Source organism: Lithobates pipiens, unplaced genomic scaffold (genome assembly GCF_037356315.1).
Source record: "Lithobates pipiens isolate NorthernLeopardFrog02 unplaced genomic scaffold, aLitPip1_a1.2 Scaffold_13, whole genome shotgun sequence".
Classification (NCBI taxonomy): domain Eukaryota; kingdom Metazoa; phylum Chordata; class Amphibia; order Anura; family Ranidae; genus Lithobates; species Lithobates pipiens.
The window spans coordinates 252,093,376-252,115,556 of NW_027507718.1; the positions used below are offsets into that span (position 1 = coordinate 252,093,376).

Genomic DNA, 22,181 nt, shown 5'->3' on the forward strand with positions numbered 1-22,181 from the left:
CAAAAATGGCCTGGTCATTGAGCAGCCAGATCTTCCGGGGCTGAAGTGGTTAAGGGGATAAAACCTTCCAGGGCTGAACTGGTTAAATTGAACCCTTTATTTGGCAATGCAAAGCAAAACAAAGGGGGTTATTTACAAAAGGCAAATCCACTTTGCAATGCCGCGTACACACGACCGGAATAGGTCCGACGGTCTTCCTGACTGACTTTCGGTGGAACGAACGGACTTGGCCACACACAAGCACACTGAAGTCTGACTGATTTTAACGTGATGACGTACGACCGGACTAGAATAAGGAAGTTCATAGCCAGTAGCCAATAGCTGCCCTAGCATCGGTTTGCGCCCATCGGACTAGCATACACACGAACGGATTTTTCGACTGGACTCGAGTCCGTCGGAAAGATTTGAAACAAGTTTTATTTGTAGGTCCGTCTGACTTTTGGGGAAAAAAAGTCCACTAGAGCCCACACATGATCGTAATGTCCAACGGATTCATTCCGTCGGACCTAGTCCGTCGAAAAGTCCGGTCGTGTGTACGCGGCATTAGATTTTTGTAAGGGGTAGATGTGAAATGAGTGGAAGCTCTGCTGATTTTATCATCCAATAACGTGCAAGCTAAAATGCTACTTTCTATTTTCCTTGCATGTCCCCCTCGGATCTACAGCGACTTTACTTCCAAGTGCACTTGCAGTGCAAAGTGGATTTTCCTTTAGTAAATAACCCCCAAAAAGATTTACTTATATAACTGGCCTTCCTGCTACATATAATGGCCTTCCCCTTCACTACAGAGCAGTGATAGCTGTAAGAGCACTCAATAGCCAGACATGAGAACTGTCATTTGGAGGCAGTGTACGTTTCAAGCAGAGTGACATGGATTGTACAGAGGGCTTTTTACTTGTTGCTCCTTATTGATTTTCATTTTAAAATGCAGACATTTGCCGCCGCAGTCTGATCTATGTAAAAAATTAACATGTCTGCTGAATGATAAACAAATGTGACATTTGATGCATAAGGTAAATGATACAATATCCAAAATAACACAAATCATACAAATGTGCAGGTGAGTGTCTTTATAAATATTAGTATGTGTGTATATATATATATATATATATATATATATATATATATATATATATATATATATATATAGATAGAGATATATATCTATATCTCTCTCTATATATAGATATATATATAAAAAATCTACAGTATGACCAGTATGAAAAATAATAATGAAACATAATACATAATTAAATAATAAATACATAATGGAAAATAATAAAATCAATAATAATATGCACATAATAGCAATTAATTCAATATACACACAATATAGTTTACTGTAGAGAAATTTTTTCTGAACACAAAGATTAATGTGTATTCAAGCAGTAAGGATTTTTCCATTTATGTCGTTTACTAAATGCAGTAATGTTCGGATTATCAGCATGTTGTAAATCTCATTTTAACCTTTGAGCCGGCAGTTTGTGCTGCTGTGCTATAAACAAGGTATTTTACTCACTCCAGAAAAATGTGTTCAATCATATCACTGAAATGTAAGCATGTTCTACTATTATGCTGGCCCTTACTATTTACTGGCTTTTCTTGCATATTATTGACTACAGCTGGCATTAAAAGAGATTTAATAGTAAAACCATATAACGATTTATTTTAGGATTAGGAGATGAGCTAAGCAAATGATTTTAGTAAATGCCCCTAACAGCACATTTACATTTCTCATACAAGCAGATGACATGAAATACAGGCACAATGGGGTTTATTTACTAAAGCTCTAAAGTGCAAAATCAGGCTCACTTCTGCATAGAAACCAATGAGCTTCCAGGTTTTATTACCAAAGCTTAATTGAACAAGCTGGGGTTAGAAGCTCATTGGATTCTATGCAGAAGTGAGCCTGATTTTGCACTTTCCAGCTTTAGTAAATAAACCCCATTGTGTACTTAAAGAGGGATTCCACCTAAAAAAAAAAATATTAAAAGCCAGCAGCTATAAATACTACAGCTGCTGACTTTTAATAAATGGACACTCACCTATCCCGGGTTCCAGCGATGCCGGCAGCCGAGGCCGATCGATCGCTCGGCTCTCGGCTGCTGCCGTCACCATTCTAGGTGAGGGAATCAGGAAGTGAAGCGAATCGGCTTCACTTCCCGGTTCCCTACTGCGCATGCGCGAGTCGCGCAGCGCAATAGGAATTGTCCGCGCTGTCACTGGGACCCGTGTGTGTCCCAGCAGACAGCGCGGCAGGACAGGAAATGACATAGACTCCCATGGGAGTCTATGCCCGGAAGTGGGTGTAAATACCTGTCTTTGACAGGTATCTCCACCCCCCTCCCCCTGTAAGGTGCCAATTGTGACACCGGAGGGGGGGAGGGTTCCGATCAGCGGAAGTTCCACTTTAGGGTGGAACCCCGCTTTAAAAGTGGGGTATGCCTGTAGAGGGCGCTGCATCTAGTACACTGATATGGTAATATTTTACTATATTGCTATGAAAAAAAGAAACAAAAATAAACCAATGTTTTCTTTTAAATAGGCAACATTTTGCTTTTTATGTTGAATCGAAAAGTATTTATTGTAAAATTATGTACAAAATCAAAAAATGTCATACATGGTGCAGTCTGTCAGGAGCAATAACACATCAGTCATTGTTTTTCCAGAGTCCCCCCCAACATGGTTTAATTACCTGTTGATCCTGTCAGTTTAACTTACTTTAAAGTGGTTGTAAACTCTGTTACACCACTTGTACCTATAGGCAAGCCTATAATAAGGCTTATCTGTATGTACTGTGAATATCTCCTAAACTTGCACAGTTTAGGAGATATTCAGAGTGCGTGCAGCCAATGACATCATCGAACGTGCGCTCTGAAGGTTCGGATTACAATGCCAGACCTTCAGAGTCAGTGCCAGAAATGGTGGATCCCACGCGCATGCACGGGAGTCATGCCCCCCCCCCCCCCAGCCACTCATGTAGCCAGAGGCTACGAACCTGGAAGGAAGACCAGGTGAAGATATCAGCCATCGCAGCGCTGACATCACGGCACTGGAATGCTTCGTACTAAGGTAAGTCTCTCATAATGTGTTAGTATGCGATGCATACTAGCATATTATGACATTGCCTTGCAGGATTTTTATTTTTTTTTTACCACTGGCGGTTTACAACTGCTTTAACAGACCAAGCTGTGCAGTAAAAGTGGCAATTAGAAGGTTGAAAAAAAACTATTTTACACTGACAGGGTGCTTACAATTGCCATATGTTATTCATATAAATTATATATAATATATTAATGTATAGTTAAAACCTTTATCCCAAAAACAAACAAAAAAAAAAAGGTTTCTGTAGCTATTAGAAAAGTAGAAAAATATTAGCTACAGTAAGGCTTTAATTTAGTAGTTACTTGTAAAGTCCATTTAAATCTACCAGTCAATTTTAAATTGGTTCTAAAGACCGGCATTTTTTACCCTTTAAGGTAACAAATGTCCCTGTATTTGTATTGCCTCTTCACCCCTCTCTATACTTACATGAGCCTGATCTCGATCCAGTGATGTGCCCTTCTGCAAGGGCTGTTTCCCCTCTTTCACAGAGGCAGCAGTGGGAGCCATGGGTTCTTGCTTCTGCCAATCAAATCTTGTGAGCAGAGAGCAGGGGGTGGGGCTGGGACATGCTGTATGTGTCAAAAAAATCACAGCCCAGCTCAAGAGCAAGCCCACAAGTGTGCCCTCCTATAGGATGCAGCTTCCCATGGTAGGGCACTGAGAAGAGAAAGTTCTAAGCCACTTTGTGAGGTGACTGCACAGAGTAGGTAAGTATAATATGTTTGTAAAGCCACATTTTTTTTTAATTAAAATAATAATCACTTTAAGCTGACCATAGTGGCTTAAGCCTTCAGGCTCACACCCTTCCAAACATTTAGGGTATTTGAACCTACTACAGGAGATTTTGAAATCCAAGATTTGGTGGACCTCGTATTCCTGAGATGGATTGACAGCATGCATTGCTAAAGAAAAAGGGCAAGAGAATTTATTCAAGAATAGCTTCTTGAGTAGAGATACTGAAAAGTGTTAGGAAATCTAAATGCTACCTCCGGAAGAGCCGCTTAAGTATAGTTGGTTCTGCACTCTACCCAGGGCCGGCCCTACAATGGGTCCTGGAAAGGGGTGGCAAATTGAGGCCCACATTTTCTTTCTTGTGTGCAGGGGTGCCGCTATTAAAGCATATCAGTCAGGGGCACTGTGCTGCTCATTGACCGGCTGGAGTTGGGAACAGGAACAGAAGGGCAGGGAACTTCCAGAAGTGAGAAGCTCTGCGGCTCCTCCCATCCAGGCGGGCATATGGTGCATTCCAGTGAGCAGGGTTTCCAGGCTGCAGGTGGGGCATAAAGCAGCAGCAGCAGCGGGGCTGTTCCTGGAGCCCGTGGCCGCCCAGTTAGTCCACAAAATGTCAGAAGGCGGGGCCTAGTGGGAGGGGCCGGAGGAGACCCAATCTCCCCATCTCCTCACCTCGACATAGGACACCACAGAGCCGAAGACAAAGTGTCACAGTGAGTACAACTGCCTATGATCTTATCCTCCTCAGCACTGCCACTGACTCCCCTCCCAGCACTGTCACTGACCCCCCTCCCAGCCCTACCACTGACCCCTCTCCCAACACTACCACTGACCCCTCTCCCAGCACTACCACTGACCCCTCTCCTAGCACTGCCACTGACTCCCCTCCCAGCACTGCTACTGACCCCCTCCCAGCACTGTCACTGACCCCCTCCCAGCATTGTCACTGACCCCCTCCCAGCACTACCACTTACCCCCCTCCCAGCACTACCACTGACCCTCCGTCCAGCACTGCCACGGATCCCCCTCCCAGCATTGTCACTGACCCCCCTCCTAGCACTGCCACTGACCCCCTCCCAACATTGACACTGACCACCCTCCCAGCACTGCCACTGACCTCCTCCCAACATTGTCACTGACCCCCCTCCCAGCACTGCCACTGACCTCCTCCCAGCACTACCACTGACCCCCTCCCAACATTTTCACTGACCACCCCTCCCAGCACTACCACTGACCCCCTCTCCCAGCACTACCACTGACCCTCCCTCCCAGCAATACCACTGACCCCCTCTGCCCAGCACTGCCACTAACCCCCCTCCCAGCACTGCCACTGAGCCCCTCCCAGCACTACAACTAAACCCCCCCTCCCAGCACTGCCACTGACCCCCTTCCCAGAATTGTCACTGACCCCCCCTCCCAGCACTGTCACTAACCCCCCTCCAGGCACTACCACTGACTCCCCCCCCCCCCAGAACTACCACTGACCCCCCTCCCAGCACTGCCACTGACTCGCTTTCCCAGCACTACCCCTGAGCCCCCTCCCGGCACTGCCACTGACCCCCCTTCTAAGCATTGACACTGTTCCCCCTCCCACCCAAGTATCAAGCAAATGCACTTTCACTACTTTCAGCAATTCTAGTAATATCTCAATCATTTCTACACATCTAAATACACAACCTTTTTAGGTACATTTCCCTCCTCAAAGATGTGAAGGGGCTCATTATCTGATGTTTCAGATGTTGAGACATTTAAAGGTACCTCCTCCTTGCTGGAGATATAACAGCTTGGTGCTCCCCCAGAGCGCCAGAGCGCTGTCAAATGCATGTCTCATCCTCTCTCTTTCAACAATAATGAGCCAATGCAAGTCATAAACAATTACATTGTGACTTTTACACTCTCCAGTAATCTTTTTCTGGGCCATGGACAACACTTTTACCATCCATGCACCCTGACCTGGTCTCTCTGACTGGACCACTCTCTACAGGGACCAATGCACCCTTGATCACTGGCCACTCTGCGACTCCTCCATTGGGCATACCAGATGTTATGTCCACCCTATTTTTACAAATGGAACCTTTGTCCAGTAACGCAAGTACTTCCCTGCTCCAACTATCCCAGTCTGTGATGTCTCTATCATGGGTGCTCTGTAGCACCACATCGCCTACTCTAGGAGGCACCTAGAACTCCACAGCTAATACAGTATCTTTATCATCAACTTTATGAACAGCAATGCATTTCACAACATTATCATCAGCATTCCTGACTTTAACTGGCTGTCTTGGCTCATTACCAGCTTGGGCCTGTGGGACATTTAGTACGTCACTTTTCACGTTATGAGAAACACATTAGGGCGGCTACACAATTGTCCTGGAAAACCCCAAACTTGCAAAAATACTTTCACTGTGCCTATGGAAGTGGAGAAGACCAAGCGCACTAAAATGAAAGGGCATTGGGAAGAGGAGTGAGAGTGACAGTCTAGTGTGTCCCTGCATCCCCCTCAAGACACATTAAATGTGAGAGTTTTGCAGCTACTCTGGGTATTTCTTTAAAAAAGAATCCCTTTTGGCTGCACTAAATACACAGGCTGTCCCAGGTTTGAAAGTAATAACAAAGTAAAAACAAAAGTAAGGCATAAGCAGTCCAGTTGCATAGGCTCTTCCTGAGGTGATGAAGGAGAGACCTTGGGTGGTTTAAGGGGGCTGTGAAAGAGCCAGGTGTGGAGTAAAGGTCTCGCACTGACAAGCCCTTTCTTAGGCTCACTCTGAGAAGTGGTTGTCAATCTGGATGGCCAGGGTGACTAGGTCATCTTGGTTGGTAGGAATTTCTCAACTGCAAATGTAGGAAAATTGAAGAGATTAAGAAGAACACGTGCTGAGGAGCAAGCTCCAGCAGGCTCATTTCTCAACAGTGCAAGTAGTGCTGCAATACTATTGGTCCCAGGATCAAGCTTCTCCCAGAATTCAGCAGCCCAGGCCACAGTGTGCCCAAAAATTATGGATATAACATAACCTGTTTTAGTGCCATCAATGGTAAATGCTCTGGCTGCAGTTCAAAGTGAATATTGCACTGGTTAACAAAGCTACGGCAGATCTCCAGAGGAGCAAGGTGATGGTGGCAATTGAAAAGAGGAAGCCTCCAGTGGGACCAACTGCTAGGCAGTAGACATGTGCAGAGTAAAATATTTCGTTTCGGAAATTTCGTTTTCGTCCGAAAAATAAATTTATTTAGTTACTCCCGAAATTCGTTTTTATTTATTTAATTTTTCGTTCAAAAATTGCATTCGTCTGAAAATCCACATGAATTATGGTCGAATCTGTCTGTCGAATGTATAAAGAAGATTAGACGGAGCTAGTATATAGCATACTTCGTGTGAACTTTAGAACCCTATTAAAGTCTATGGGACTCCAACGTTCAAAATCTAAAGTGCTAATTTTAAAGGCTAATATGCAAGTTACTGTCCTAAAAAGTGTTTGGGGACTCGGGTCCTGCCCCAGGGGACATGTATCAATGCAAAAAAAAGTTTTAAAAACTGCAGTTTTTTTGGGAGCAGTGATTTTAATAATGATTAAAGTGAAACAATAAAAGTGTAATATTCCTTTAAATTTCGTAGCTGGGGGGTGTGTATAGTATGCCTGTGAAGGGGCACATGTTTCTGGTGCTTAGAACTGTCCCTGCACAAAATGTAATTTCTGCAGGAAAAAAAGTCCTTTAAAATCACTCGTGGCTATAATGAATTGTCGACTCCCGTAATACAGAGAACACTCATTGAAAGTCATTGATAAAAAAATAAAAAATAAAAAAAAGCGTGGGGTTCCCCCAAATTCAATTACCAGGCCCTTCAGGTCTGGTATGGATATTAAGGGGAACCCTGCGTCAAATTAAAAAAAAATTTGACGTGAGGTTCCCCCTAAAAATACATACATGTCCCCTGGGGCAGGACCAAGGTCCCCAGACACTTTTTAGGACAGTAACTTGCATATTAGCCTTTAAAATTAGCACTTTAGAATCTTTTCTCTCTGTCAAATCTAAAAGTGCCATTTATGCAGGAAAAAAAGTCCTTTAAAATCATTCGCAGCTATTATGAATTGTCGGCTCCGTAATACAGAGTACACTCATTGAAAGTCATTGATAAAATAAATAAATAAATAATTTAAAAAAAGCGTGAGGGTCCCCCAAATTCAATTACCAGGCCCTTCAGGTCTGATATGGATATTAAGGGGAACCCCGCGTCAAATGTAAAAAATAATTGACGTGATGTTCCCCCTAAAAATCCATACCAGACCCTTTATCCGAGCACGCAACCTGGCAGGCCACAGGAAAAGAGGAGGGGACAAGACAACGGCTCCCCCTCCCTCCTGAACCGTACCAGGCCACATGCCCTCATCATTGGGAGGATGCTTTGGGGGTCTGCGACCCTTCAGGTCTGGTATGGATATTAAGGGGGAAACCCACGTCAATTTTTTTTTTCAATTTGACGCAGGGTTCCCCTTAATATCCATACCAGACCTGAAGGAACTGGTAATTGAATTTGGGGGACCCCCACGCTTTTTTATTTATTTATTTATTTATTTTATCAATGACTTTCAATGAGTGTTCTCTGTATTACGGAGCCGACAATTCATAATAGCTGCGAGTGATTTTAAAGGACTTTTTTTCCTGCATAAATGACACTTTGTGCAGGGACAGTTCTAAGCACCAGAAACATGCGCCCCTTCACAGGCATACTATAGACACCCCCCCAGCTACGAAATTTAAAGGAATATTACACTTTTATTGTTTCACTTTAATCATTATTAAAATCACTGCTTCCGAAAAAACGTCTGTTTTTAAAACTTTTTTTTGCATTGATACATGTCCCCTGGGGCAGGACCCGGGTCCCCAAACACTTTTTAGAACAGTAACTTGCAGAATCTTTTCTCTCTGTCAAATCTTTTTTCTCTGTCGAATATTTTCTCTATATAATCTTGGACTAATAGAGGTAAGGTTAGGCACATTCGACCACAGGTTCTATAGACACAGATTGTTATTGTCAGAGTCACGTCCAATCTCCTATTCTATATCAAACTGTTGTAACAAGGAAAACGAAAATAAAGCATTTATTTATGTCGGATCTTTCGTTTTTCGGATTCTGTGCTTTCGTTATCGTTTGTCAAAACGAAAACGAAAATACCTGAAATTCGGACGAAAATGCATTCGGACGAAAACGAATGCACATGTCTACTAGGCAGGGGGTTTTGGTGATGGAGGTGCTGCCCTAATGGAAGCTTGTACTTAACCCATACAGATGGTACTGGAGTGCAGATGGCAAACCATCTGGACGTGGGTGGACTCATAGGCACTGAGCCTTTGGAGGATCCATTGGTTGATGCTTGTGTTTTGGAGATGGTAGTTTGAGCAAACTGTCAGACTGTCACAGACGCAGTGGTGGAACTACCAGGCTCACAGCAGTCGCAATTGTGACCAGGCCCTGGCATTCCACCACTGTGGGGGCCCCCAAGACCCGGAATCTCCCCCTGCACCTCTGGCTGTCAACTCACTAAGCTTCGGAGGGGGGCTGATAGCACAGTTCACTGACCTGTGTAGAGATGAGAGGGGAGAGGCCTCTGACCCCATCAGGTATTGGCTTCTGTGTGCGTCACTCTGCTTGTACACAGAAGTTGATACCTGCCCAGATCAGAGATGCACTAGACAGGGAAGTGAATTGTGCTAGCTGGAGGAAGATCCCATGGGCACTACAGAGCTGCCTATTGCCCCCCCCCCCCCTTCAATGCATAGTGAGCTGATAACCAGAGGTGCAAGGGGAGATGCTGAAGGCACAACAGAATTGCAGGAGTGGCCATGGGGTGACCTGCTGGAAGTTCACTGTGTGTGTGTGTGTGTCTGTATTGGAAAAGAGAGTGTGTGTGTGTGTGTGTGTGTGTGTGTGCAGAGATGTGATGGGGGTTGGAGGTGCACATAAAGTGGGTACAGAGCACAGATGTGTTTGGCTTTTTAACACTGGCGGACTGATTGGATCTGCCTGTCAGTTTTTCAGACAGACCAAATTGGTCCATCCATAGCTCTCTATGGAGCTCTGCGTGTAATGCTGACACCCCCACCACCATTCGCTCCAATTCTGTCACTAAAGACAAAGGGGTGGGGATCCATTCCTCATACTTCCAGTGGATCTGATTGAATGGCAGTTGGATGGAAATGAACAGGCGGTCCGTTTCCATTTAACTACCCCATAGAGAGCAGTGGGCTGTGCCTGTGTCTGCTCTGCATCAGCAGAGCCGACATGGACCTGTCATCTATTTGCTCAGCGGGGTTCAGGAGAGAGATCCCCCGCTGAGCAAGCAGATTCCGCTGACAGGTCCGCCCAATGTGAAAGGGGCCATAGGGGTGTATGGGGTGCCAAGTTTGCTTGCTGTGGTGTACCATGGTATGCTGAAAGGATACAGAGGATGCTGGGAGGTGCAAAGTGTGTGTGTGGGGGGGGGGGGGGGGTTGGAGGTGTGGGGGGTGCAGAGATGTGCTAAGGTATGCTGGGGAATACAGAGGATGCTGGGAGGTGCAGAGGTGTGTGTATGCTTGTGTGTTGGGGGTGTGGACATGTGCTGGGGATTACAAAGCCTTGCTGAGCATATGAAAGCAAACTTGGGGTATAAAGAGGATTCTAGAAGGTGCAGTGGTACGGAGAATGCTAGGAGCTGCAGAAGATGCAGCAATGTGCAAAGGGGTACAGAAGTGTACTGGGGAGGGGTACGAGGTGTGCTAGGGGTAAAGGGGTTATTTGGGAGGTACAGAGATGTGCAAGGGGGTATAGAGGCGTGCTGAGGGGTGTAGAGATGTGCAAAGGGGTATGGCATTAGATGGTTCTTGTAGAACCACACATATTTTAACCACTGGCTGCCCGCTGTATAGCTAAATGATGGTGGCAAAATGGTTTAGTTATCCTGATCGATGTCATATGACGTGATCAGGATAACAGAGCCGGAACGTCCCCGCGGGGGTGTACAGCGCGGCGATCAGAGGTGCTGTGTGTCGGTCTAACACACCACAACTCCAATCTTGATATGAAACCTCTGACAGAGGCTTCATACCATGTGATCAGCTGTGAACAATCCATAGCTGATCATCACATGAACCAGGAAGTGCCGGTAAATGGTTTTCCTCCCGTTCACGCTGACAGGGAGAGCCGATCGGCATCCCTCCCTGTCAGGGGGGCTCTGTGTTGATAATCAGCACATTGATTATCAGCACAGCCCCCATCAAAAGATGCCCATCATCTGCCAATCAATGCCCATCACCTGCCAGCCTGTGCCCCTCTATAAAGCCTGTCAGTGCCCATAAAAGTGCAGATAAATGCTCACAACAGTGCCCAAAAAAGTGTCAATTAGTGCCCCATCAGTAATTCCTGTCAGTGCCCCATCAAAGTGCCACTCAGTAAAGCCGGTCAGTAGCTCCTCATTGGTGCTACCTATCCAATGCCATCTATCAGTGCCGCCTATCAGTGTCATCAGTGCCGACTATCAGTGCCGCCTATCAGTGTCCATCAGTTGTTGTTTTTTTAATTAAAAACCGCAGAGGTGATCAAATACCACCAAAAGATAGCTCTATTTGTGGGAAGAAAATGATAAACATTTAGTTTGGGTATAGTGTTGCATGACAGCACAATTGTCATTCTGAAAGTTAAAAATTGTCCTGGGCAGGAAGGGGGGAAAGTGCCTGGCATTGAAGTGGTTAAATGGCCCACCCGTAATAAAGATATGTTCTCTGCCTACAGTGGCAGGCTGAACACATAGAAAAAAAAATGGTGTCCCTGAAATTTTTATGGAATTGTCGACAACTATGCAGGAAGGGGTACGGCTGTAGAACACGTGAAAGAGTCCTGCTGTGGGACCCCAATAAAGAACCCCACAATGGGAGTAAAGAGCCCTGGATCAGTGGTAAGGGCCTCAGGACAGGGTCAGGGGGGCCCTTCATGGTTTCTTGCTCCGGGGCCCTTAAGATTCTAGTTATGCCTCTGTCACAGGGGATTCTTTCCCCACTTGGGATTTACTGTTTGACCAGAGTACTACGTGGGACACACAGTATTACAGCATGTGGAGCCACAGAGAAGATTTTTAATAGTGCCTTAGGGGGTCTTAAATTAAAAATGCAGCTTTGGTTGCAATTCTCACCTTTTCTTCCTTGCTGCCTCTCCAGAGATTCCTTTCCACAGAATGTGCTCCGTCTTTTTGGTTGAATGATGCCCAGTGAAACATTGGGAGGTGCACAGAGATGGGATTTAAAGTCATACCCCTTTGTGAATAAATTATACCTGCTACGGTAGACATAGGATGCAACCCGCTTATGCATCTTTGTATAATCCAATGCTTGTATGAATGTTTTATTTCAATATATTTATCATTACTTACCGCTTTTTCTTGTAGCACCAAATAAAGACAATTAATCCACTTAGTAATAATCCCACTAATATTCCAATAGCTATATATGTTACTTCAGATTCTAGTTGGTATGCTGGTAGGATAACATGTTCACATCTTTCTCCTGTGAAGTCCGATAAACACCTAAGGAAAACAGAAGAGCAGAACAGAAACTCACCATTTGAAGGAAAAGTCTGAAATGGTTCACATATGCTCATGAATGAGCATAAGATCTTCAGGGCGTGGCCAAACTTCTGTTAGTTGGGTAACGATGCAGATTGAGCACACATGAGCAAGCTCCCTATATATTTCATCATGCAAAATTGAGTAATTTGTGTTCATGGCATTCTCTGTCTTTATCAGAGGACTCATTCCTTCCACGTAATGACCATAAAGTGTCAGTCCTGTCCAGAAAGTGTTTTCTGAGCACCTATACGATCTATCAGTCCTATCACAGCAATAGAGTTTCTGGGACAGCCAATATTTCAAACTATGTACAGGTAAAATTACAAAAGATACAGTAGGTACTGAATACTATTTCTTGTGTTCTATCCTTATAATGATAGTACTTGGATTCCAGATAAAATCAAAAACAGGTTTGTCAGTAAAAACAGGTTATTCAATTACTTTTTCACAATTTTGTATCATTTTGACTTTGCAGCTTATACACCACATAAAATGCAGCTTTAAAAATAATCTAAGGGATATACTTTAAAGTATTTTGTCATATGCAGTACTAAAATATTTCCCTGAATCAAATTAGGCTTGTGCAATTCGTTTCGTAATGAATCGAAATTCGGCCGAATTTTGCATCTTTCGGACATTCGGATGCATCCGAATGTCCGCATAAAAAATAACAAATTACAACGAATACGAAAGAAATATAACGAATGAATTCGACATGATTCGAAATTATTTCAACCGCATTCGAAAATATTTTGTGACCCGACTTTAGGGCCATGTATCTCGGGGTCACTTGATGCTAGACACTTCAAATTTGGATATGTTGTAGTGCTAGTATTATTGTGTTTACATACCAAATTTGGGGTTTCTAGCTATAAGTGACCCCGAGATATGTGGCCCAAAAATCGGGTCGCAAAATGTCATTCTCTGCTCTATTAACTAATAACATTTTGCAACCCGATTTTGGGGCCACATATCTCGGGGTCACTTATAGCTAGAAACCCCAAATTTGGTATACAAACACAATAGTACTAGCACTACAACATATCCAAATTTGGGTTTTTTAGCACCAAGTGACCCCGAGATACATGGCCCTAAAGTCGGGTCACAAAATATTTTCGAATGTGGTTGAAATATTTTCGAATGTTGCCGATTTTTCGAATTCGGTAGAAAACTAAACGAAATCCGAAAAAGAATTTAAGGAAGTTAACGAATATAACTAAACGAAATTAATAAATTAACGAATTAAAACGAAACGAAACTAAACAAATTTTTTCCTTTTGCACATGTCTAAATCAAATAAATATGCAGTATTGGATATAAGAAAGTAATATTTACCAGCAAGTTGAGACCTATTAGTATCTGCCATGCTAAAAATAGACCTGAGTCGCTGACATAATGCATATGCACTCTCCTAACAGAGGTGACAATGACTTCATTGGATTGAAATAGCAGATAAGTCATAGATCCAACTTGTAATAAACATTTTTAAGTAAAATTAAGATTTACTACTGTACATATTGAAAATTATTAAAAAAATAATAGCTTGTAAAAACGAAGGGGGGAAATAGAATTTACCAAAAAGCATGGTTTATCAAAAAGCTGAGCTTCTGTCCCAAAAGATGATGGAAGCTACCATTATCTGACTCCATGGTAGCACACTACTGCATAGTAATGACTAGTATAAGTACCATACAGCATATGAGTCACAGAACAGTTATTTTCATCAGAAGCTATTACCTTTTATCAAATAAATACAACAGATGTCAGCTAATGGATGTCAGCACTGCAGTAACACTTGGTGACGTGGCGAGTCTCATAAGTGCAGTTCAAGCTGGTGAGGTGGCTAGCACGAGTAGTGTCCAGCAGCCACCAAGAAGACAAGCACAGACCCGTCGAGCCCATAGTGCCCTTCCTGCTGCATTTGCCAATCCAAATTGGGAGCCCACCACTTCTGCAGCACCCGTACTTCCCCCATTCACTGGCCAACCAGGAATTCAGGTGGAAACAGTTGATTTTACGTCACTTGATTTTTATTTGCTGTTTTTCACGGAAGCTCTCCATAGATCTATTGTGGACCAAAGCAATTTGTATGCTGGTCAATCCATCGCCTCTAATCTCCAGTTGACCCTTGCCAGAGATTGGAAACCTATTACCGTTTCCGAATTTAAGAACTTCCTGGGCCTATCCCTCCTCATGGGCATAACTAAAAAGATTGAGTTGCAGTCATATTGGTCCACTGAACCAATTCACCATATGCCCGTGTTCTCTGCCTCCATATAAGGGACACGATACAAGCAGATATTGTGGTTCATGCAAATTAATGATAATGCACTTTGTCGTCCTCGAGGTGACCCTAGATTTGATCGGCTCTACAAAATTCGGGCCCTCGTAAACTACTTCAATCAGCAGTTTGCAGCCTTGTTTACTCCCGATCAAGTTGTCTGCGTTAATGAGTCCTTGATTAAGTTTTCTGGCTGCTTGTCTATCAAACAGTATCTTCCCAGCAAGCGTGCCAGATATGGGGTCAAGATGTATACATTTTGCGAAAGGGCAACAGGCTACACATATAGTTTTATGGTTTACGAGGGAAAAGATAGTCACGTAGAGCCAGAGAACTGCCCAGACTACATAGGGAGCGCTGGTAAGATTGTGTGGGACTTGGTGTCACCCTTAGTCAGAAAGGGGTACCACTTGTATTTGGACAATTATTGTGTCCCTCAATGTACAATGTAGAAGAAAAATAATTTATCATAAGTATAAAAATTGTATTTTCTTTATTATCCCTTAAGAGACATAGAAATTTACTGATTCTTAGAATTTTGAGACCAAAAGCAATCCAACTGAGGGGTGCACAAAAGCCACTGACAGATCTAATTTCTGCAACAACCAGTAACGTTCCCTACAAGGCAAAAGAACTGCTAATGACCCAGGGGAGATCACAGAATATTTGAGCAACGGGAATGCCTAGCACTCACTGTCAAGGGGAATGAGTACTTTGAAGGACACTAAGTCCACATCAGCAGAATCCATGGATCAAGCAATACTCACAGCTGAAACATATTACTACTTAAAAGAGAAGAGTATACCAACAGATATTATCAACATAGGGAAAATACTGGGAGGTTTCCCAGTCTCAAACCCAGATCCCTTGGTGGAAAATTTGAACAACCAGTCCACAATATAAGGCCAGCAGTCTAAAGATAACAAAAGCCCAAGCCATATATTTCTGACTCTAGGCATCAGAGAAGAAAGGCTCCAAAAAGGGGTAGGGATATCTAGAAGTCTATCAATCATGCAATCTCATTTGAGATAAGAAAGTTAAGCCAATCATAGACAGTTCAGAAGGGACCGGATGAGATTTGAACCAGGTATGGGCAGGCTGATTGTACTCGTGTCGATCTATCAATCAACTTGGGTACAATCAGCATGTCAATTTTTTAGGATGTGATTATTGCCAGTGGCTATAGCTGCTAGAAATAATGACTTTGCTCTCCTGGCAGGAATAACTCCCAGCATTCCTTTTCCCCTGCAGATAGCCCTGTGGCAAGCATTCCCCCATCAACACAGTTAGTGTTGATGGGGGAACCAAACAATTATCATATCATCTATGGTTGGCTTTAGAGAACTATCTAGCATAATACTCCTAATGGATGGTCAAGAGACTACCCTCAACAAACCACCGTAAAACAGTAATAGTGACAAGCAAAGGGGAGAAAAAAGAATGGGATGGAAGGAGAACCACCTCATAATGGTGTGGCAAAATCAGAAAAAGCAGTAGGGTGTGCAGACTTGTCCACAGGACAACCAACAAATTCATTAAAATCCATAGAGAAAACCCCCTGCATTGTCTGCACACCTGACACTGGACATTGGACAAAAAAATGTGTCTGACCTGCCTTAAGTCCAGACTCCCAGATAGCAAGGGAAAGACAAAAGAAAAAAAAGAGGCAGAGGCTAAAGAGAATAACACCCCTATATCCAACAAGCCCTAAATAAGAAGGAAGGAAGAGTGCCCTGACCACAAAATCACATTTAAAGGGATGCAGACCCAGCTTTCCTCATTAGAGCCCTGCAAGTGCAGCAGCTGATTGAAAATTAAAAAAAATACTCTGATACAGATTTACTTTGAATGTGAACACAGACAAACAGCTATTTCTTCAGAATAACAGAAGGAAGGAATCTGCAACAAAGTTTTTTAAAATCCTTGCAATATATATACAGTAGATCACCCAGAGGGGAATGTTTTTTTCTCAACAAAAGTGAAGTTACACTTTAAGGAATAAAACATGGGCTAGAGTTTCCAGGAGGCTGCTTTAGGTGACTTTTTGGCCAACATTTAGTTCTCTGAAAAACTCTTAACGTACATTAAAGGTTTTATTTGTAAAACCAAGATTACACGTTTAGCTTGTTCATTTCAAATTATTTAACCTTTTTCAACTGAAAAGTATTTCTGCCTTAAAGTGATATTAAAAGTTTGGCTTTAAACAAAAAAAATTACACACGTTATGCCCTGTTGACACGGACTGTGTTGTTGGAAATTCCGATCGTGTGTGGGCTCCATCTAAATTTTTCCGACACACAAAGTTTGAGATCTGGATCTAAAATTTTCCGACAACAAAATCCTATTGTTTAAATTCCGATCGTGTGTAGACAATTCCGATGCACAAAGTGCCACACATGCTCAGAATAAATTACGAGACGAAAGCTATTGGCTACTGGCCTCTTTATAGTCCGGTCATACGTGTATTACGTCACATCGTTCTGAACGTTCGGATTTTCCGACAACTTTGTGCGACTGTGTGTATTTTTTTTGTATGTTCTTCTGCCTTGGCTCAAGTCCCGGCCAACTGCCTACCTGCTTATCTCCTTGCCTTCCCTGGCGGAGTGATCTTCCTCCTCTCCTAACCCAGTAGTAGCCAATATGCAAGACAAGTTTGGGCAGAAATCTGTCGGAAAAAATCTGACGGATTTTGTTGTCAGAATGTCTGACTGTGTTTACAGGGCATGATACTTACCTGAGTAGGGGTTTTGCACAGGGCAGCCCAGATCCTCTCAGGTCCCCTGCAGGTGCTCCTGGCTCCTCCTCCTTGACTAGTGCCCCCCCCATAACAAGCTTCTTGCTATGGGGGGCATAGGTGCATGGTCGCTCCTGAGCCCTGCTCTATGGGTTCATAGAAAAACATAGAGCCGTGTCTTGACCCCATCCCCTGTTCTCTCCTCATTGGTTCACTGGCTATGATTGATCAGCCAATGAGGAAAGGATATCCCAGAACAGCCGAGGCTCTCGTGCATATTGCTGGACTGAGTGGGGATTCAGCTGAGTATTAGGGGGGCTGTGGGGAGTGCATGAAGATAAAAAAACCTTCAGCCTTTAAGCTTCTGATTGACCAGGTGTAGGAGTGATGCCGCGTAAACACGAGTGGAATGTCTGACAGAAAAGTCAGACGGGAGCTTTTCATCGTATATTCCGATCGTGTGTATGACCCATCTGACTTTTTATGTCAAAAATTCTGAATGAATAGAACCTGTTCTAAATATTTCCAATGGAACCAATTGCTATTGGGAAAACCGCTCGTCTGTATACTGTTCCGATGGGACAAAAACAGCGCATGCTCTGAAGCAAGTACGAGACGGAAGCCATTGGCTACTGCCTATTGAACTTCCTTTTTCTAGTCCCATCGTATGTGTTGTACGTCACCATGTTCTTTTTTTTTTTTTTTTTTTTTTTATTGAAAGTTTTTCAACACATTAATAACATACAAACATACAAACAAACATAACCTCCCCCCCCCTGCCCTTCCCAACCATTCCCTCCCCCCGCCCGACAAAACTCCCTCCCGTGCAGCCCTCCATTCCCCTTCTGAAGCTCAGTCTGTGATCATCGACAGCATCACACAGATAAACACATAGTTTGTACCGTTACTGAGTATTTAACTACCCAAGATGGGGATGCAAGCCAACCCAAAGGGGTAGCCCCTCCCCATCCCGCCCCTCGCCCGACACACAAGGAGTACACCACCCACCTAGCGATCAATTCACAGTGTCTGCGGCATCAAGCCAACACCTCCACACCCTCTCAAATTTGTTAGGACACCCTCTGCTGAGATAAGTGGCTTTATAGAACGGTAAAGCTTTATTAATTAAACCTTTCCAATAAGAAACTGTAGGAGGTTCAGGTTTCTTCCAACATAGCAGGATAGATTTGCAGGCATAAAACAACGCCAGAGAAATCAGAGTCCTCTGCGCCTTTCGAGGTGCCAACTCCTCCACCAATCCGAGCAAACATACCGCAACTGTGACTGGAATCGGCACCGAAAGGACAGATTGCATAACCTGTGTCACTCCCCTCCAGAACTCCTCAATCCGCGGGCACCGCCAAAACACATGGTCAAAATCAGCCCGGTCAGCTGTGCAACGCCAACATCCCCCCGTCCCCGTACCGTAAATTCTAGCCAGTCTGGCAGGGGTGTAGTATACTCTATGTAGGATTTTAAACTGGATAAGTCTGTCTCTAGCCGACACTAGGGTCTGGAACGTGTATCCCCACATGTCGTCCCAATCCTCCCCTCCAAAGTCAGGTACCAAGGCACTCCAAACTTCTCTACATTGTTGGATAGGTTTTGGCCTGTCCGAGAACAACATTTTGTACACAACGGACAGAGGCTTTTTCAGGTCCTCTGTCCGCAGCACAATTTCCAGAGGTGACACTCCCAACTGTAAAGTCCCAGGACCGAACTGAGAGAGAAAAGCGTGCCGCAACTGTAGGTACCGAAAAAAATACCAATTGGGAAGATCATGTTGCACCTTAAGCTGATCAAACGTCAAAAGCTGCCCCCCTCCCACCACATGCTTAAGCTGTTTAACACCTACCCTGGCCCATATCACCGGATCCGGTATGTCCCCAAAATGGGACAATTTAGGATTGAACCATAGATGAGTGTCAGGAGACCAACTCCCTTCTGGCTGTTTCATTAAGTTCTGCGCTTTTCCCCAGGCCCGGATCGTTGCCCGCATAGAGGCCGTCAGCGCTCGTGAAACCCCTGGACCTCTATACACCAAATGGGACAGGCTCTCATATGAGCCCAAAAGAGCCGCCTCCAGTACATTTGCCGAATCCCCGTCCTCCCCTGTCAGCCACCGTCTGGCGACTACCATTTGCCCAGCCAGATAATATTTAAAAAGATCCGGCAATGCCAAGCCACCTTGACCCCACGGCTCCTGCAAAACCCTGAGACCTATACGGGGGTGCGTAGCAGCCCATAAAAAGGATCCAAAAAGACTATTAACCCTCCGAAAAAATGAGCAGGGAATCCAAATAGGAGAATTACGTAAAAGATAAAGGAATACAGTCAGAACCTTCATTTTGAGCAGGTTAACCCTACCAATAAGGGACAGCGGCAGATGCTTCCAAGCCTCCAGCTGCACCTTAACCCTGGCCAGCAGGGGGAGACGATTCAGAGACATAAAGTCGCCCACTCGTGGTGAAACTCTCACTCCCAAATATGTCACCATGTTCTTTGACGGTCGGACTTTGGTGTGAGCGCGTGTACACAAGACAGTTTTAGCGGAATTCTGTCGGAAATCCATCGGAAAAACCTTCAGAGTTTATTCCGACGGGAAAACCGGTCGTATGTACAGGGCATGATGGGAAGTGCTTGGGGCTATTCACAATAACAAAGAATATTTTAACAGGTGGTCTCTATAAAGAGTAGAGACCTCATTTGTCTCTTGCTGCTTGTTCACTGTGAGGAAGGGCAGTTACCCAGCCTTGGTGCTTAATTTCAACAGAGAAAAGTCAGGTCACAATGCTAGCTGTGGTACCCAGAAGGACTGCGTTCTTATTTTTATATTTTGCCTTATAGATGCCAGCACACCCCTAGAATATATATATGCTTTTATAATTTTTGGATTCCGTATCAATAAAAAAATATATATATTTCAAATTTACATATTTTTGTTGTTGTAAGAGGGCCAAAAAAGTCCTACTTAGGGGAATGTACAAATTTACAAGCACTTTAAGCCTTTGGTTGACCAGGTGTAAGAGGGATGGGAAGTACTTAAATCCGGTCACACTGACAAAGAACATTCTAACAGGAGAACTCTGTAAAGAGTGGAGACCTCATTAGACTTTTACTGCTTCTTCACTGTGAGGAAGGACAGTGGCCCAGCTTTGTTGCTTAAAGCGGGAGTCCGCCGGGAATGCGCGTTTTTTTTTTTTTTTAAAGCCAGCAGCTACAAATACTGCAGCTGCTGACTTTTAAAATAGTGGCACTTACCTGTCCAGCGCGCCCGCGATGTCGGCACCCGAAGCCGATCTCTCGATCGTCTCTCGGGTGCTGCCGCCGCCATCTTGGGTATGGAAAACAGGGAGTGGAGCCTTTCGGTTTCATTTCCCGGTTCCCTACTGCGCATGCGCGAGTCGCGCTGCGCAATGAGGATGGACCCGCTGCCTCTGGGATCTGTGTGTTTCCCAGCACGCAGCGGGGGACTTTCGGAAAGGGGCGTAATCTACGCCCCTTTCCGCAGAGAGCGATCCAGGAAGTGGGTGCAGATACCTGTACTGTACAGGTACCTGAACCCCCCTCCCCCCTGAAAGGTGCCAATTGTGGCGCCGGAGGGGGGGAGGATTCCGATGAGCGGAAGGTCCACTTTAGGGTGGACCTCCGCTTTAACTTTAACAGAGAAAAGTCAGGTCACAAGTCTAGCTGTGGTGCCTAGAAGGACTGCGTGAATGGCATGACTGGATGGAATGAAATACAAGTCCTTTGGCAGGTAAAACAACTCATGTTTTTTAAATGTGTATTTAATTGTTTTCTTGGAGTTTAGCTTTAACAGGCTGATTACTAGCTGTTCCAATCTACTGTCACTCATGGACAGGCAGTTGTTACATTAAGAGGTAATACTTAGACGATTCTCTCCAAAAGTTAAAACCTCTTATCCACTCACTTACTCATTCCAGACAGCAAGGGAGTTGTCTCTATGATGTTACGTTTTTCCTGTCAGCAAACGTAAAGGTCATGCTGACAAAGGGCCTTGGATGAAACATCATTTAGAGTTATCAGACAAGCACATCATTTAAGTACGTACACTGTTACTTTACTACTTTTGTTCTGATTTAATCCTTTCAGTTTATCCCACATACTGAATTAGATCATTATTGACTTATTTTGCAGAACACGGTATGAACAGAATTGTAATCCCAGAGCTTGTTTGCAAATAAAGGCAGAGTTCGAGGCAGGTAGCATAGATCTGAGTAGCAAGGCCATAACAGTGAAGCTTGATATCCTGCTAGATCTACCTACCTAAATTAAGGTGACCAGATTTTTAAAATGAAATCCAGGGACATATTTTTTTTTTCCTAGTAATGGCAGCAATCAGCGACTCCCTGCCCATCACCGCTGCCGCCCACCTCACAGCCTGTGAAGTCTTACTCTCCAGGCCCCGGCTACTACTGGGTTAGGAGAGGAGGAAGATCACTCTCCCAGGGAAGGCAAGGAGATAGGCAGCTGGCCGGGACTTGAGCCAAGGCAGAAGAACATGGACCCGATACTAAAAAAAATATTCCCTCCGCTCCAACCAGCACAGGATCATCACAAAGGGGCACAGATAATGGGAAAAAATACATCCCCCTAAGCTAGTAGGAGCGGCGGAGCGGGGGTTAGTAATTCAGAATTTTTATTACATTTTTTTTCATGTTTTTGAAATTGCCCCATCCTCTGTACAAATCCAATCCAGGGACAAAACCGGGGA

General features: G+C 44.2%; 1 protein-coding gene across 1 annotated transcript in view; it reads right to left on the reverse strand.

Moving 5' to 3' along the window:
* Positions 1-22,181, reverse strand: part of EPGN (epithelial mitogen) — an 88,883-nt gene that overhangs the window by 21,727 nt on the left and 44,975 nt on the right. The window contains exon 4 of the mRNA XM_077476539.1: positions 12,237-12,389. Coding sequence (XP_077332665.1) covers positions 12,237-12,389 — 153 coding nt within the window. The remainder of the gene's footprint in view (positions 1-12,236; positions 12,390-22,181) is intronic.